The sequence below is a fragment of the Anguilla rostrata genome, chromosome 18 (assembly GCF_018555375.3).
Source record: "Anguilla rostrata isolate EN2019 chromosome 18, ASM1855537v3, whole genome shotgun sequence".
In the NCBI taxonomy this organism is placed as follows: domain Eukaryota; kingdom Metazoa; phylum Chordata; class Actinopteri; order Anguilliformes; family Anguillidae; genus Anguilla; species Anguilla rostrata.
This window is the reverse complement of record NC_057950.1, coordinates 22,628,414-22,644,134: the sequence shown is the minus strand read 5'-3', so window position 1 is coordinate 22,644,134 and position 15,721 is coordinate 22,628,414. Positions and strand designations below refer to the sequence as shown.

General features: G+C 42.4%; 1 protein-coding gene across 1 annotated transcript in view; it reads left to right on the top strand.

The window, feature by feature from the left end:
• The first annotated feature begins 14,961 nt into the window (after positions 1–14,961).
• The window catches only part of LOC135244969 (sprouty-related, EVH1 domain-containing protein 2-like), a 39,057-nt gene continuing 38,297 nt past the window's right edge, over positions 14,962–15,721 (top strand). Inside the window, exon 1 of the mRNA XM_064317690.1 lies at positions 14,962–15,435. Within this exon, the coding sequence (XP_064173760.1) occupies positions 15,410–15,435 (26 nt within the window). The 5' untranslated portion in view covers positions 14,962–15,409. The remainder of the gene's footprint in view (positions 15,436–15,721) is intronic.

Here is a 15,721-nt window from a genome sequence, read left to right as displayed (position 1 = left end):
TAATAACTTCAATAAATAAAAACAGATACACAGATACAAGGGATAACAAAACATTACACAAATACACGCTGAAGAGGATCTCAACTGGTTTTAAAGACCAAGGAGAAAAGATGGCCTTTCAACCGGAATTTAAAGGTGTCAATAGAAAGGGCAGATCGAACATGAAGAGGTAAACTATTCTACCACTTTGGAGCAACAACAGCAAAGGGACAATCATACTTTAGCTTTAACCAAGCCCGTGGGACTGTCAAAAGCATCTGGTCAGAATATCTAAGTGACCTAGACACAGAATAGGGTCAAAGAAGATCAGAGATATAAAGAGGTACCAACCAATTTATTTAAATTATTTAAAAACAAATAATAAAATTTGGTAAATGAAGAAAGTGGCCCTAGGTGGCCAGAGATATCACTGATAGAGTTTTGGGGGCCAAACAGAACAACCTATTGTTGCCATCCAGCATTTGGGTGTCCTCCAAACAATCAAAGAGAGACTTCAGAGAGCTCTTGACGCTAGGCTTCAATGGAGGTAAAGCTTAGTATCATCAGCATAGTATCAGTGGATAGAAAATACATACTTAATTATAGAACCCAGGGAGAGCACCTGCAGGGAGAAAAGGATCGGACCTAAAATAGACCCTTGGGGGACCCCACAAGTAAGGGGAACTGTGGAGGGTGAAAAATTACTAATGCTGACTGAAAAGGTTCTCTTGTTAATGTAGGAAGTAAACCATTTTAGAGCAGCACCCTGACTGCCAGGATGTGCAAGGAGGATGTCATGGTCCACTGTGTCAACACAGCATTAAGGTCCAAGAGAATTAACAGCTAACAACAGATCATTGATCACTTTCAGGAGAGCAGACTCTGTACTGTGTTGTGCTCTGAAATCAGACTGAAATACTTCAAAGATACAATTTTGTTTCAGAAAAGATAGCAGTTGAGAAAAAATCAACTTTTTCAAGAACTTTAGATAAAATTAGTCACTTGTAAATGGGTCGAAAATTATTTAGAACTCTGGGGTCAAGATGGAATTTTTTGATAAGAGGCTGAATGTTACAGGTATTACTGTTTTTGCCTTTCCCCTTTTCTGTGTTTTCCTGTAGACCCGAGCAGGTGTAATTGGTGGCACCTGGGCTTGCTTTTCTGACTGGAGGTAGATTCAGGCTGCTGCGCCTTTTTGTTTTCTGCTGATACTGCTTATTTTTTGTTATGAATTTTTCTTTTTTTCATTGCTCCATTTTTCCACACAGTCACATGTCACACACATGTGCATCCATACATCCATGTGCTCACCTTACTGACATGCTTTATTCTTTAAATAGATTTAGTAAATTTATTTTCTGTCTCTTGTGTATTTATGTATTGGTCAGAGTTCAGGGGTCTGACCATAACACTAAACCACTGCATGTTTACAACAAGACGGAACAGAGCCTGAAACAAGACAGCTGTTAATAACAGATAGAATGATAGGACCAACAATGTCAAAAGCCTCTTTAAGGAGGTGTGAGGGAACAATGTCAAGGGGGCAGGTTGTGGGCTTCATATGACAAGCTATTTCCATCAGAAAAGAGGGAGGCACAGGCTCGAACTGATTTAGGACAGTAGTGTACATAGGAGCAACAGAAGGATCCTGAGCATATGGTGAGATCTATGGTGAGCTCTAATATCAGCAATAATAAGAAAAGAAGTTGTGGAGGACATATCAAAGCTGGTACTAAGAGCACGATTAAGTATTGCATTTATAGTATGGAACAGGACTTAAGGTCTATGACCTTTTTTGGAGATACTAATACCAGAAGTACTTTGCTCTCACAATTTTAACAGTTTCCTGGTATTTTGCCAAACAGTCACTCAAAATATCATAGCACACTTGAAGCTTATATTTTTTCCACTTCCACTCTGTATTTCTGCAAGCCTATCTAAGAGCATGAAGAGCATGGGTAGCATCATTTAGCAGGGGGTTTGTATTTTTAAAATATACAGGATAATATATACAGTTGAGGGACCTCCTCAATAGAACTGCTTATTTATTTGGCTGATACGGTTTGTTCTTTAGCCCAGAAACCTGGACTAAGTCTTCTGCTAAACAGCGGACTCATATACTGTGCAGTAGTTGCAAGCAGCTGAAAAGAAGGCCCACCAGCCAAGTTTCTTCACTCTATTAGCTACATGTAGGTAGATATCAGCCGTACCTGATTGACTAATTTCAGTATGCATGAACACATAAAACGCTGGCTGCTGAAATGTCAGTAGTTTCCATGTAGTTGATTACAAAGTAATGAAATCAGTGCATTATTGGAAATATAAAAATATAAGAGGTTTCTAAACTCAACACAAGCATTTTCAGCCATTTTGGTAGCTATGTATGATTAAAGAAACAGGAAAATGTAGGTCTTAACTGAGGGTTATTGTGGGTAAAAGCATCCATGAGAATATTGCAAAAGCCCAGGCTGACTTACCCAGCGTTCCCCAATATCCTGGCCTACCTATGCTCCAACATCACTGCAGTACAAGGCAGCCAACTGTACGCTGACAGACTTCCAGTTCCACAAACAGGCAAGAGGAAATGCACAGTCAGGCTGTGGTTATGTTTGAGGTTTGGTGAAGCCAAGGCTTACAGAAAACTCAAATGTGTCCAACACTGCTCCCAGTATTCTTAGTTTGCCCATGCATATCCACCAATGTGAGACTACCTCTTAGAAGTGCCTACCAGGTGGTGGTGTCTACCCTCAGCCTCTGGGTCCTGGTTTTGTGGTTTCCTGTTTTCTGTTACCTTTCCACATGCCACATGTTCTCATTTCTGAGCGACTTACATAACTTTGTTTTTTTACATTGCATTTATATCGCATAATACGGCTGGATGTATACCGAAGCAATGCAGGTTAAGTATCACGTTCAAGGGTACAATGGCAGTGCCCTACCTCAAACCTATGACAAGACCAGCTCCTTACCCATTACACTACATTGCTGTTTCTTTATGTTAAAATACAACATAGGCTTGTTGGATCTACTGTAGGTGCATTATATATACACAAAGTTTTATAGCCAGTTGTATTTGAAGGCCCAACTCATCACAGCACAACGTCCACCATCAATTCAGAAGACTGCAGACAGGCACATACTCTCATCCTTCACACTCCTTCCTCCTGGACCTCTTTTGCCCCATCCACAAACCAAGCCACACTACATTTGTGTCTGAGGAGTGTGATCCATGCACACAATAGGCAGCAGACGCCAGATCATCCAGAGAAGGTACTCATTTACACTTCAGCATTTAGCAGATGTTATTACCCAGAGATACTTATACAGCTTACATGAAGTTCATTCATACAACCGCTGATTTACTGAAGCAATTCAGGTTAAGTACTTTGCTCAAGGGTACAACGGCAGTACCCTGCCTGAGAACTGAACTCATAACCTTGTAGTTGCAAGACCAGTCCCCTGATACATCATGCTGCTCTTGAGCAATGAGACAGGGATAATTCCTCTGACAAAAGCCGTCTTTTTTGGGGCAAGGATACAGCGTGTTGTGAGTTGCCCTAGGGTTCTGTTGGCCACAGTCAGTGTGGACACAGCCAGGATTTAAAACCAGACTCAAGGCAATGTGCCTACACTGCATCTGTGTGTTTAAGAAACACATTGAAGAAGTTACCATGTGGCTTTACCTTAAGTGAAGACGTTCCTGTTTCTGTGGCTTTGCAGATAAATAGCAAAACTTTAAAAAGAAATAAGAAATCTCTCATAATCATTGACAGCCCTTTCTAGAAATGTATCTCAAAGGCATGGAGTTACTGTGTTTCCCTGCAGTGATGCGATGGCTGAATTTTTAAATTAAAGGTGGCATATTTTTTGATTCCCTCCCCCATGTCCCGAGACTGCCCTCCTAGGAGTAGAAACTTCATGGGAGAGGCAATGATTTAGGATGAACGTTACGACCCAATAGAACACTCAATAAGCTATAGGAACAAAGTGATAAAGACACAGTACACCTACTGTAAGAGTGGGACCAGGGTTTAGAGATGGTGCGTGTGTGTGTGTGTGTGTGTGTTTGAGTGTGTTTGCGTGTCTGTGTGCGTGCATCTGTGTGTGCATGCATGTGCGTGTGTGTGTGCGTGTATATGTGTGTGTGTGAGAGAGTGTGTATGTATGTGAGTGGAGGTATGGGGTGAGTGAACATTGTGCTATTAAAGGCAGTCAGATAGTCTGTGTGCCGGAGACTGCTCTGTGCAGCAGTGTGTGTGTGTGTGTGCACATGTGCGTGTGTGTGTGTGTGTGTTGTGATGGCAGGTGTGATGGATTGTGCATTAAGGGCAGAGATGTTGTGTGTGGATGTGTGAGGTGTGGGTGGGTGTGTTGTGACATGTGTGCATGAGAGAGTCGGTGTGTCTGTGGTGGAGAGGGGTGATCTTTGTGCATCAGCAGTGTGCTGTGTGTGGTGCTCTGTGCAGCAGTGTGTGTGTGTGTGTGTGTGTGTGCAGGCGTGTATGTGTGTGCATGAGAGAGTGTGTGTGTATGTGAGTGGAGGTAGGGGGTGAGTGGACATTGTGCTATTAAAGGCAGTCAGATAGTCTGTGTGCTGGAGACTGCTCTGTGCAGCAGTGTACGGATCAGAGCCTCTCCATAAATCACCTTGGCCTGGCAGCGGCTTCAGCGGAAAGCTGGAGTCTCCCAGCCTGCAGGGAAACCCACAGACTAAACAACACTGACCCTCCCACTGACCTGGGGTCGGGCCCATAGGAGCCACCACCCGGCCCCCTGCTCCCCCTCCCCCCTCCCGCCATCACTGTCTGCGCATTTCCCAACAGTAATGCTGTTTACACCCAGCCTCTGTCTCCACCACCCAGGCATATCCATGCCTTTTCTGTTTACAAGGGTCATTTCCTCAAGAATCCAGAGACAAGGCAATGCTTCTCCCTTTCATGTTCACCAGCCTGATCCCACCCCCCTTTCTCCCCCACCCTACAAAAAACACAGCATATTCACATGCAATTATGACGCATCGAGGAATATGATCTACAGCTCCCTGTTTTAAACCCACCAGGCCTCTGACTATTACCTTCCCACACACACACATACGCACACACACACACACACACATATACATACAGACACATACACATGCACATACACACACAAACACACACACATGCACACAGACGCACACAGACCCATGTTTCAACATGCCCCATGTTAGTTTGTGCCCTAGTCTCCCATACCTCTGTCTGTTACTGGACCAGCAGTGTGCGCATCAGGGCGGTGCTGCCAGTTTATTCCTGTTGCTGTTTGAAATACGCACATCCATGTCCCATGTACCTCCTCCAAAGGCTTCAGACTACGCAGGCATTCTCTACATCTCTGTATCTGCTTTCTAACAAATCACTCATACCGTGACATGGTGGTGACAAGGTTTATGACATATTGTGAATAAACAGCTTATCATCTTTTCCTTGTTCATATAAACAAAAGTTATACATGATCTTAAATGCTTAATTTCTTTTGCCCTACTGAATCTAAAAAACAGAAAAAGCTTTTTATTTAGCGTTAATTGATGTGAAAATCCTAAAAAGTGAAATAGGTGAAGTTTATAAGATAAGACTTTCAGCATCGAGTATCAAAGGAGAGCGTGACTTTAATAAAGGGAGCGACAAGCTCCAAACAAGCCGGCACCCTGCCGTCAGAGGACCGCTTCGAGCCGCCGCGTTCAGGGAGCCGTATTGATGTTTGGATTAAGGCACGCCTCCGCGATCAAGTGCCCAAACACTAGATAAAAGCGGGAGAAACGCCCTTTAATCCCCACAAACTCTCCTCCAAACAGGCTAGCAGGGGAGCGGAAAGCAGCCAGGCTGTTATAATGCCCCGCTGTCTTTGGGGTTTAATTCCGGCGGCGGCGGCTCCAGTGCCACCTTGTTAGTCACGTCTGAACCGCGGCCCGCTCATCCGCGGATTAGAGCCGCGCGCTTCTGCTCGTGCGACCGCGCGGTCCCGGTTTCTCGGGCTCGGCGCGCAGGTCGCTCGTTCGCTCCGACGCCGCCCCGTCCGTCCGCTCGTTAAAGAAACGGCATTAGCGGCCGCGGGAATTATAGCAAAAATCATGCAGCAGATAAAGCCGAAGGCCTTTCTGTAAACGGCAGCAATTACCCTGGGGACAGTGTCCTGGTGCTGGGGAAAACTCAAGCGGCCTGCAGGTGAACTCTCTCCATCCGCCACTCATTCACTGAGCCAAGATTTTACCTTGTATGATATTGAAAAGGTGCTTGGGATTGTTCTCTAGACTAACGGATCCTGTACCATGTCTGCCAATGATATGTAAGACGAAAAAAAATCTATTCATTATCCTGGCAGAGCTGCTACGGAGCTATTGTAAAAGACAGCCCCATTTCAAACCTCCCTTTTCCCACTGATACACTACACAGAGCTTATGAAGCTTCATAAGGTATACCACTGAACCTCGAGAGGGTTTAATCATAGACCGTTCCTTCATAAACCTTGCTTCTCACCACATCTTAGCCTCTTCCTGGGTTATGACTATTGATCCTGGCTGGAAGACTCCAGTGGGATATTCAGATAGAGCTGTCAGAGGCCACTTCAGTCTCTTTCAACTAACGTCCACACATCCATTCAGATCTTTGTGGGGTGATTCACATTAGGCTCAAGTCCTGGGAGACTCTCAAATTGGCAAGGAAGGTGGGTTAAAGGTTGTGTTGTAACTGATGTTGCAGTTGATTCAAGTTCCCCCAGGGTGTGCAATTAGTGATCTTGTGATTGTGCTGACCCCAAAGCATTATTTTATTGTTCTAAGCTCAAATTTTAAGGTGAACATATCACATTCTCTGTTGAGCATGAAATAGCCTTGATGATTCAATAAGAACACTGATTTAGAATAGTGTCATGTATTGTATCTAACCGTAAGGCCCACTGAGTAATTAAAGAATGAGCATGCATTAAATCTATTTTTATGGCACAACAATTCATTAAGAAGGATGAAATCTATTAATGAGGTTAAAACCCATCCTTACATAACAATTTACAGTACAGTGATTCTCTTCCCACACCAGCAAAAGCTAAACAAGTTGCAATTATTATGGATTCTCTGGAGTGAAATGTAGGATAAGATGCTGGTTTGTTCTCTACTTCATTCATTAACTCCATACAGAATGGCCACAGCCAGGATTCGAACCAAGGACTTCATGTGAGCACAGAAATTTTAATTGACCCAGCGTGGATGACATTTGTTCATATTGGCATGAGTGAGAAGTCCTAAGGGACTTCTGTGTGATCAGTGTAGGCTAGTTGGACATCTAAGAGCGAGAGCCAGGATTAGGCATGATTGCACTATAAACAGGCCACAGCTTGTTGATGTTAAAATCAAATGAACCTCAGCCTCATTATTGATGGCTGCACAGGCGGATTAAATCAAATTAACCTCAGTCCTGATGACAGAGAATAATGACAAAAATATATGAGAAAGAACTCAAGATTAGTGATTTTAGTTTGGGGGAAGGTGCCAGTATGCTGTTGGACAGAGAGCTTGCAGTATGTTTCGACAAAACGGTGTGTCTGTTGAGTAACATTTTATTTTCTGCTATTGAGCTCATAGTGTAAGACAGCAGACCAGGGGTGGCCAAGGGGACACACACACAGATAGACACCAACATGCTGAAGCATGAGCCCCAGCCTTGAGACAGCGCACTCTGGCTGCAGTATTCTCTTTTTAAAGGTGCCCTTTTGCAATCACAATCGGTCTCTGGTCTACAGCGAGCACAACACCCCCTTCCCCATCCCGGGCAGTGATTGCAATTTTAATCTCCCCACCACCCTCCCCCTAGTCGCTTTACACAATCTCAAATCTCAGTCTACCCCCTAAACCCCCGATCACGCCTGGTTTTCAGCAAATACACTCCAAAAACTCTGTGCCTGGCCCTGTGGCCAAGCCCGGTCTTGGATGGGCTAAGGTTGTATCATTCCACCTTAAAATCAACAACCAATTTACACCTAAGAGATCATGATAGATGAATTAATCAAATGCTTTTAAGCAACAGTTAATTACTGAGCTACAGCACAGTAACTGTCCCTCCAATCCCGTCAGACCCTTGGTGCATCTGAGCTACGGCATCTGTGAGTTTCTTAATTTTTTAGTCTAAAATGATTAGTCAAGAAAATTACATCAAATCAAAATGAAAAATTGCAATAATCCATTTATTTGAACACATGAATTTAAAGATTTATAAATTATTTTGGCATTTAACAATATGTTCTTCAATACATGCATAACACTTTGTCATTGATCTGATGCATATTTTGAAATATGCAGGAGATTATGTAAGCATTATTATTAAAATGCATTCTTTTAAAAATATTTTCCCACACATTGACTTATACTCTTGGGGGTATTTAAGGGGGTATTTCATAATTACCCTCTCATGAATGACTGAAGAGCAGCAGAGTCTGAGAGACTGGGGGCATTTAGCAGGCAGGGCACTCTAGGGGAGTCTCGGGAGGGGGGGTTAGGGGGGCACAGTAGGGTTCCTCCGCCCCAATCACAGAAGAGAGAAGGAGAAAGAAAACAGTTAAGACTATGGATGAGAAGAACTACAGTGAAAACCACAACAGATGCGTGTTCACCCAGCAAAATCAAGTTAAAGAAGCGGGGGAAAAGGCATTGTTCTTTTTCTTGTCTCATATCGTACAAATATATAACACCAGCTTCCTTATTAATTTCCCAAACATTAATTCTTCATATATTGCATATTCCTATTGGTGAAATTTTCCTCAGTGAGATGTAGCACCATTAGCCCCAGCTCTGTGCTCTGGGCCTGCGAGGGGCAGCCTGAGCTCCAGATACACGCAGCAGGCGGCTCTGTCCCTGCTGGTGTTTCAAAGGTCCTGTGTGAGGCCCACACGGAAAGGTTACTGCCACAATTACCTCCCGCTTTGACTTGACCGAGACAGCTGAGCAGGCTGCTATTCTCACGGTGGCCACGGCCATTTTGGGCTGACTGTCCCAAGTGCATCCTCCCTCATGGGCTTTTCTCTGACACGGAGAGCTTCTAGGCTTCCAAACATGCTCTCTCCATTTTTTCTGCACAACAAAGTTTAAACAAAGGCTTTGTGAGGTTATGGAGCATAAAATGTTGGAGAAATGTTTTAACAATATTTCTTTTTTATCATCCTGAAGTTGCACTATATAGCTACAGCCAGTCTCAGAACTTTCAAAATGAAAAAAATTGAGGGCCAGCTTTACTAATTAAACAGGCGCAGCGCAAAAAAAAACATTTGTTGTACTGCAGCTCTGTTGCGGTCAAAAAAGATACCAACACATTAAGGACCGACTTACAAAGACTGTTACTATTTACGCAGTCAGAAACATTTAATGCCCTCATTCACAATTTTGCGGTAGGAGACACCCATAAAAAGGATCAGAAACAATATGGCATGTTTACGCACCCAGATTACAAGGCGCTAAGAAATGGGTACAGAGCAATCAGACACAAGTAGCACGGGAAACACATGATAAAGTAACATAACTAATTTACACAACAGTAAATATAGGTAAAGGACCACACGAAAAAAGAAATGAACATGAAAAAGAAAAAAAAGGCCATGGAGGTAAAACTGTGTTTGCAATTCATGGCATACCTCTCTGAACTCATATGCAGAACAACTGCTTACATTGTTTCAGTTCAGAGCTGTGTTTTTATACTGATTCCTTCCTATTACATCTGAAAAATAAATTAGAATTGATAAATAGAAAAGTATGAAACAAATGTTACATCCTCTCAGTCTCCTTTCCGGGGTGTTACAGATCATAGGATGCAGTCGTTCATCTCCACCCCATACAGCCCACAATGGAAAGTGATTTTAGGATGTGCGTACAGCTCAACACCCTTCTCCTGTGTGTGAGCACCAGGCAGACAACAGACAAATTACTACCTGCGTTCAGGAGTTATAAAATATCTCACGCAAAGAGAGGAGTCACAATTAACGCATGCTTTATTAAATTAGACAGAATAGTTAATTGGTCTGATTCACATAACCACTACCCCTGGAGCATTTACTCCAGGTATACATACGCATGCACACATTTAACTATGCATCAAAAGGAAAGTTGCAGAGTGATAATCCCCGCAAATTATATCCCAATAGCGATTTTGACCCATTGCGACAGTTTAGTAAATCCCATTTAGATAGCGCAACCATGTAATGACTGCTTTTGCGTCGGAAAAGCCGTCGCAATCCTTCAGTAAGTCCGACACGTCATTTGCAAAATTAGCTTTTGCCATCGGATCGAAACATTGTCATTACAGTGTGTGTTGCACGTGCAGGTTTGCACAATGGCTCCCATTGACTTTGTATCTGAAAGCTGAAAATCCATGCTCCTATTGATCTGTGTCAGGTAACTTCACTGTCATTCAAATATTATTCCAATGATTTTTGAGGTTGTGTGTTATTCACTGCAATGAAGGAAATATTTTATCTAATAGACTTTGGCTCCCTCTATTGACACTAATGTTGTTTTAGAATAAACAGTCTAATAATAAATCTTATCCCCCTGAGACCCGGTTATTCACTCTGGTCCTTTGTAGAGGACATGAGTCTCTGATCTAAATCTGAAGAACCATTGTATTCTACTGACCTGGAACCTACACTACAAGGGACATTCCAAAAAATAATATTTTATAAATAAATAATATTTTTGAAAATGTTTTCACTGCAACATGATTTGTCATCAACGACACTTGTATTGTGACGTAATTATAGATAAAAGATAAAAAGATAAGATAAAATAATCACTATACCATTTGACATCATATAAATGCAATTAAAATCGTCACAAGCAAAGCATTCACTCATATATTAATGCCTACATATATTACATTAGTCAGAAACTTAGTGAAACAAAGTTGTAACATTTTAAAAAAGAGAGTAACCTCAACACCCGCTGGAGGTGGATATTTATCCACAAGGTATAATTTTTAATGCATGCCAAAATCATATAAGCACAAATGGAAGTTCTCTGGATGTTTGACTTATTTGTGGTGCCTCACTCATTTCTTGAGCATCGACTATGAAAAACTTGCTAACGTTGCCTCTAAATTGGACAGGTAGATAAAATCTACAATGCAGAATTAGACTTGACAAAAAGTGCTAATTGCTCTAAATAATTCCCTCCTATGTACTTGGCCTCTGTGCTCAAGAATGAAAGCAAGCTTTAGCTGAGTTACACAGTGAGGGCAGGACCTGCTCCCTGTCGTTAATCGGGGGGGGGTGTAGGGAGCGCGGTGGAGAGGCTCTGATTACAGGCTGATTAAGCCGGCGTTTGGGGCTCCATGCGTGTTTGCTCTTGTGATTACGCCCCTCCCGGGGCACAATGGGGCCTCAATGGAGCACGGAGGTGTGCGCGGGGCTCCACAGTAAGTCACAAAAAACCGCAGAAAAAAACTGTGAATGGCAGTCCTTGTGCTGAGGGCCGGCTGTGTGTAGCACAACAGCATTTCAGTTACTGTTCGCGGGTAAGGGCCACCAACGTCCTCAAAACACACACACACACACACACTCACATACACTCAAGCGCACACACACACACACTCACATACACTCAAGCGCACATGCACACTAATTTTGGGGTGTGTGCAAATTAGTAGGCTGTATTTTGTTGCCATCTATGTTATGTTATTTATTCTTGAATTTATTTGAATAATTTCTCTTCTTCCTGCCTTACTGATAATTAGGAGAGGATATCAGTTAATTAAGGCATTTAAGAGCTGGCTAAAAAATGTCATTATTTATTTATTTATATTTTTAATGAGGGGAGACAATAAATGGAATGTGTAGAGGGAGGGGGTGGGGAAAAACTGATTCATACAGTAGACACCTGCCCTCCAAGACTGGAGTCTGACACCAAGGCCATAAATCTTCATAGGATACAGTGAAGATTATGTTCTGGAAATGGTAAACAGTTCTGTTCCCCTCAGTGCGTCAGTTTCCTTATGAATACGCCTGCCGACAGGGCACAGAATGCTAACCTATACTTATCCTATTTGTTTGTGGTTGTCCTGTCATTGCTGCATCTACCTCTAAACACCATGCAGACACATGGTGACCTTTGCGTCGGGTCAAATCACAGCCCTGTGTCCTGTGTATTGACTCCCACAGCACAGACACAGACTCCCTGATCCCTACAAAGGTCACTCAGGTTTGCCATTGTCCAAATCAAGTCCAGTTTATTCTTGCACGTCACTTTGTTTTGGGTAAGATAAACCCAATCACAGCATGGCTTTGCTAGTCTTCAGTGTTTATGCATGTGCTCATTTGTTGATTTTTCCATAGGTTCCTTTGAACTACTCTGGTTTTGACAAGCTATGAGAGAACTGTGAGCCCCAATTTGGTTTTCCTGCTCAGTCTTTGACATTCATTTTTTAAGCCCACCACCCCACCCTGGAATGTTCCCGAATAAATGCTTTTAATGGTGTTTATTCTGAGCAGGTCTCTAAACACACATTTCAGACATAATTTGAATGGTGCATGGAACCTGCATATGCATTGAAAGCCAAACATAGCATTTCAGATTATTGTATCTTTGGAAAACAAGTAAGCATGTGTTCTGCCTACTCCACATTTAGCCAGAAGACAGTAGGAGACAGGACATACCTCGGGGGCTCTTCAGGGTTCAAAGATACAAAATGCTGTCCATCTTCATCCTCTGACTGGTGCAATTAAGACTTCCTTCCAAAAGGGTCACACAGAGCCGCCAACCATCCCCCCACCCCACCCCATAAGCACCTTCAGTGATGCACCAGAGCTTTCTTCAGTGCTCAAATCAAGGCCAAAACAAAACTATTTCCATCTTGACCTTAATGTCGTCACAGGCCCAGACAGACTCCATACTTCCTCCTCCTCTGTCTCATGCGCAACTGTGAGTATAATTACACATTATAACTCAGTCTATTCTGGTACTTCCCCAGACAGTGATTTTCAAAGCCATTCTAGTGTTTCCTTTGAGAAGTTTTGTTCTGAGGAAAAAGATTCTTTAAATATACACTCAGGGGGTGTTGTACTTCGCTTTGCCTTAACTCCCAAACAGACGTTTGGCGCTCCCTGCTGGATTTAATAGGAACAACTGCCGTTATTTTGCTGTAAACAAAAACAGTACTTCAAACGCAAATTAGCCCCCTTCATTATCGTAGTGGTTCCTTTAGGTCGAAAACAAACTTGTTTGCTTGTTTGGTTGTTTACTTGCTTTTTATTTATTTGTATGCAAAGTACTAATACGTTGCTTTCAAAATTAATTCATAAATACATTTTAAACATTTTCAAGGTTTTCAAACGATTGTTGCAGGATCTGGAGAGGCTAACCAGTTATTTTAATCAGTTATTCTGGGTTAAACCATCTGTTTCCATCTGGTCGCAGATATAATCTGCCAAGATGCAGGACCAATAGATTTAAGAACTCATTTGTCCCTGCTGCTATTGGCCTTTTGAATAACATTATGTAATTCTGTGTTTTTTGTGTGAATTGTTTGTGTGTTGATTGGTGTGTGTTGATTGTTGATGATGATTGTATTTACTGCTGGCTGTGCAACAAATTGCCCCTCGGGGATAATAAAGAATACCTTACCTTATCAATGGATAGCTTCACGTTCAGCAATATCCTACAATGCTCGTAGACCAGAGCTCTTTCTCTGAACTGGGTATATATTTTTTAAGAATACGTAGTCACATTAACTTGCGCATGAGTTCTACATTTCATTTTCATCCCCGCCTTGTGCCAGTCTCCCTCGTTGACGCATGCGCAGGAAGCCCCATGATTTGAGCAATATAAATCATCAGATATATTTCATTCACACTTACTAACGTACCTGAATATATATCGGATAGTCAATAGACTTGAAACAAGTAATTTAATTTCAAAGGATTTCATTTGGAGCGTTCCATTGCATTTACGATGTACTCAACGTCCCCTATAAAAACCACAAGGTGGAGCTAGACACTAAAATTTCAACTGCAAGAGCAACTTGCCCTACCTTTTTTGCTGGTACACAGTAGTGTGTGTGTGTGTGTGTGCGTGCGTGCGCGTGTTGCTGGTTGGTTATTGCTTACAGTTGGGAATCAGCAGCACTGGATTTTATGTTTTTGACAGGCAACAATCAGTTGCTTAATTTATACTTTTCTGGTGAACTTACCAGGATCCAGGGTCAGTTTTTTAGTTTCTGAGATGCAAGACAGAATATCTGAATAATACGGTGTCTAGGGTAATCTTTAAAAACAATGGCTCACACTTATATGTAGCTTAAACGTATCATCTTAGTCCCAAATTCACAAAGAGGGCGACAAACAGTGGGAATAGGCTCGGTCACCATTAATTGATAGTCCACTTCTCTATCAGCTCTAAACTACAATCCTGTGCTTGCAAATGAACTACCGGTACAGTCTGATTTTGGATAGGAAGTGCTCCGCTTCTCAATCATTAGATGTTAATTCTCACAGCAGGTGAATGCTACAGCAATGGTGCCCCTCCTTGTTGCAAAGCATTCATTACCCAACACGAGTCAGTAAAATGAAGTACCACTTTAAAATATATTCTCACATTAAAGGCCAGTCAGACACTTTATGGTGAAATGACGCAACACATACAGACAACAGCCTAAGCCTTGTTGTTTTGATAACACGTAAGTAGCTACCTATTAATGTGTTATTTAGCTATTTTGTTTGCTGATAAGCAGCTAGTAACTATCAGCAAACGAAAATGGACATTATTTTTAAACGGGTTGACATGTATTACAAATGTGTTTTTATTATTGTTGGTTTATGCAAAGCACAGATACCACAGACGGCAATACCTCAAGCTAATATAACCCGACATAAAACTTCCAGAATGACCGTAAACTGAAGTACCCTTTGGTGGTTCGGACAAAAAGTGCCGTGGTTTTATAAAAACCTACAAATCCTCACGCAGTTCGCAGTCAGTCCGACGTCATCGCTTCCGCCCAGCACTTTCTCCCCCCTCCTGTGTCGGTGGCGCTGGCTGCTGTCTACAGAATCCAACATGGAGTAACGAGAGATGGGGCTCGTACGGGGCCACCCTCAGCAACATCAGCGCATACAGGAGCTCAGTTACCGAAATTATCACTTTAGGTTAAGGGAAAAACTAATCTGAAGACATTAACTTGTCGGATGCACTCTTGTTGGATCGCAGCTTCCATAGCCAATTAGTTTGTTACTGGATAAGAAAAAGAAGGGATAAATAGAAAGTCGGAGGGGAACGAACAAAACAAACACTGACCGAAAAGCTACAAGGGAAATGTACTCGTTAGATATGTGAAACAATTGCGGAATATAGAAAAGGCACGGAAAAGATGAAGAGCCCAAAGCGTACACCCGTTGTGGGATTTTATTGGAGGTGAAACTGAAGAAAATGACCGAAGAAAAACACCCGGACGAGTAAGTAGTCTAATTTAAAACAGTTTTCTTTCATGTGTGTTTTGCAAATACAGTAATACTTTTGGAGTTTTTGAGGCTGGGAAATGGCTTGTATTAGTCCCTTGTTGTCATGCTGTGTGCGCTGTTCGGAAGTTGGTTCGTTGAAGTTGCTGCACTGTTTTCGGAGTTGGAAAACGATTTGTGACAATAATGGGCCGATATGCATTGACTGTGGACACAGAAAGGGGGTAGCTGGGCCCCCTCCTCGCTTCACAGATTGAGTCTTGAGGAGGGAGGGAGGGTGGGG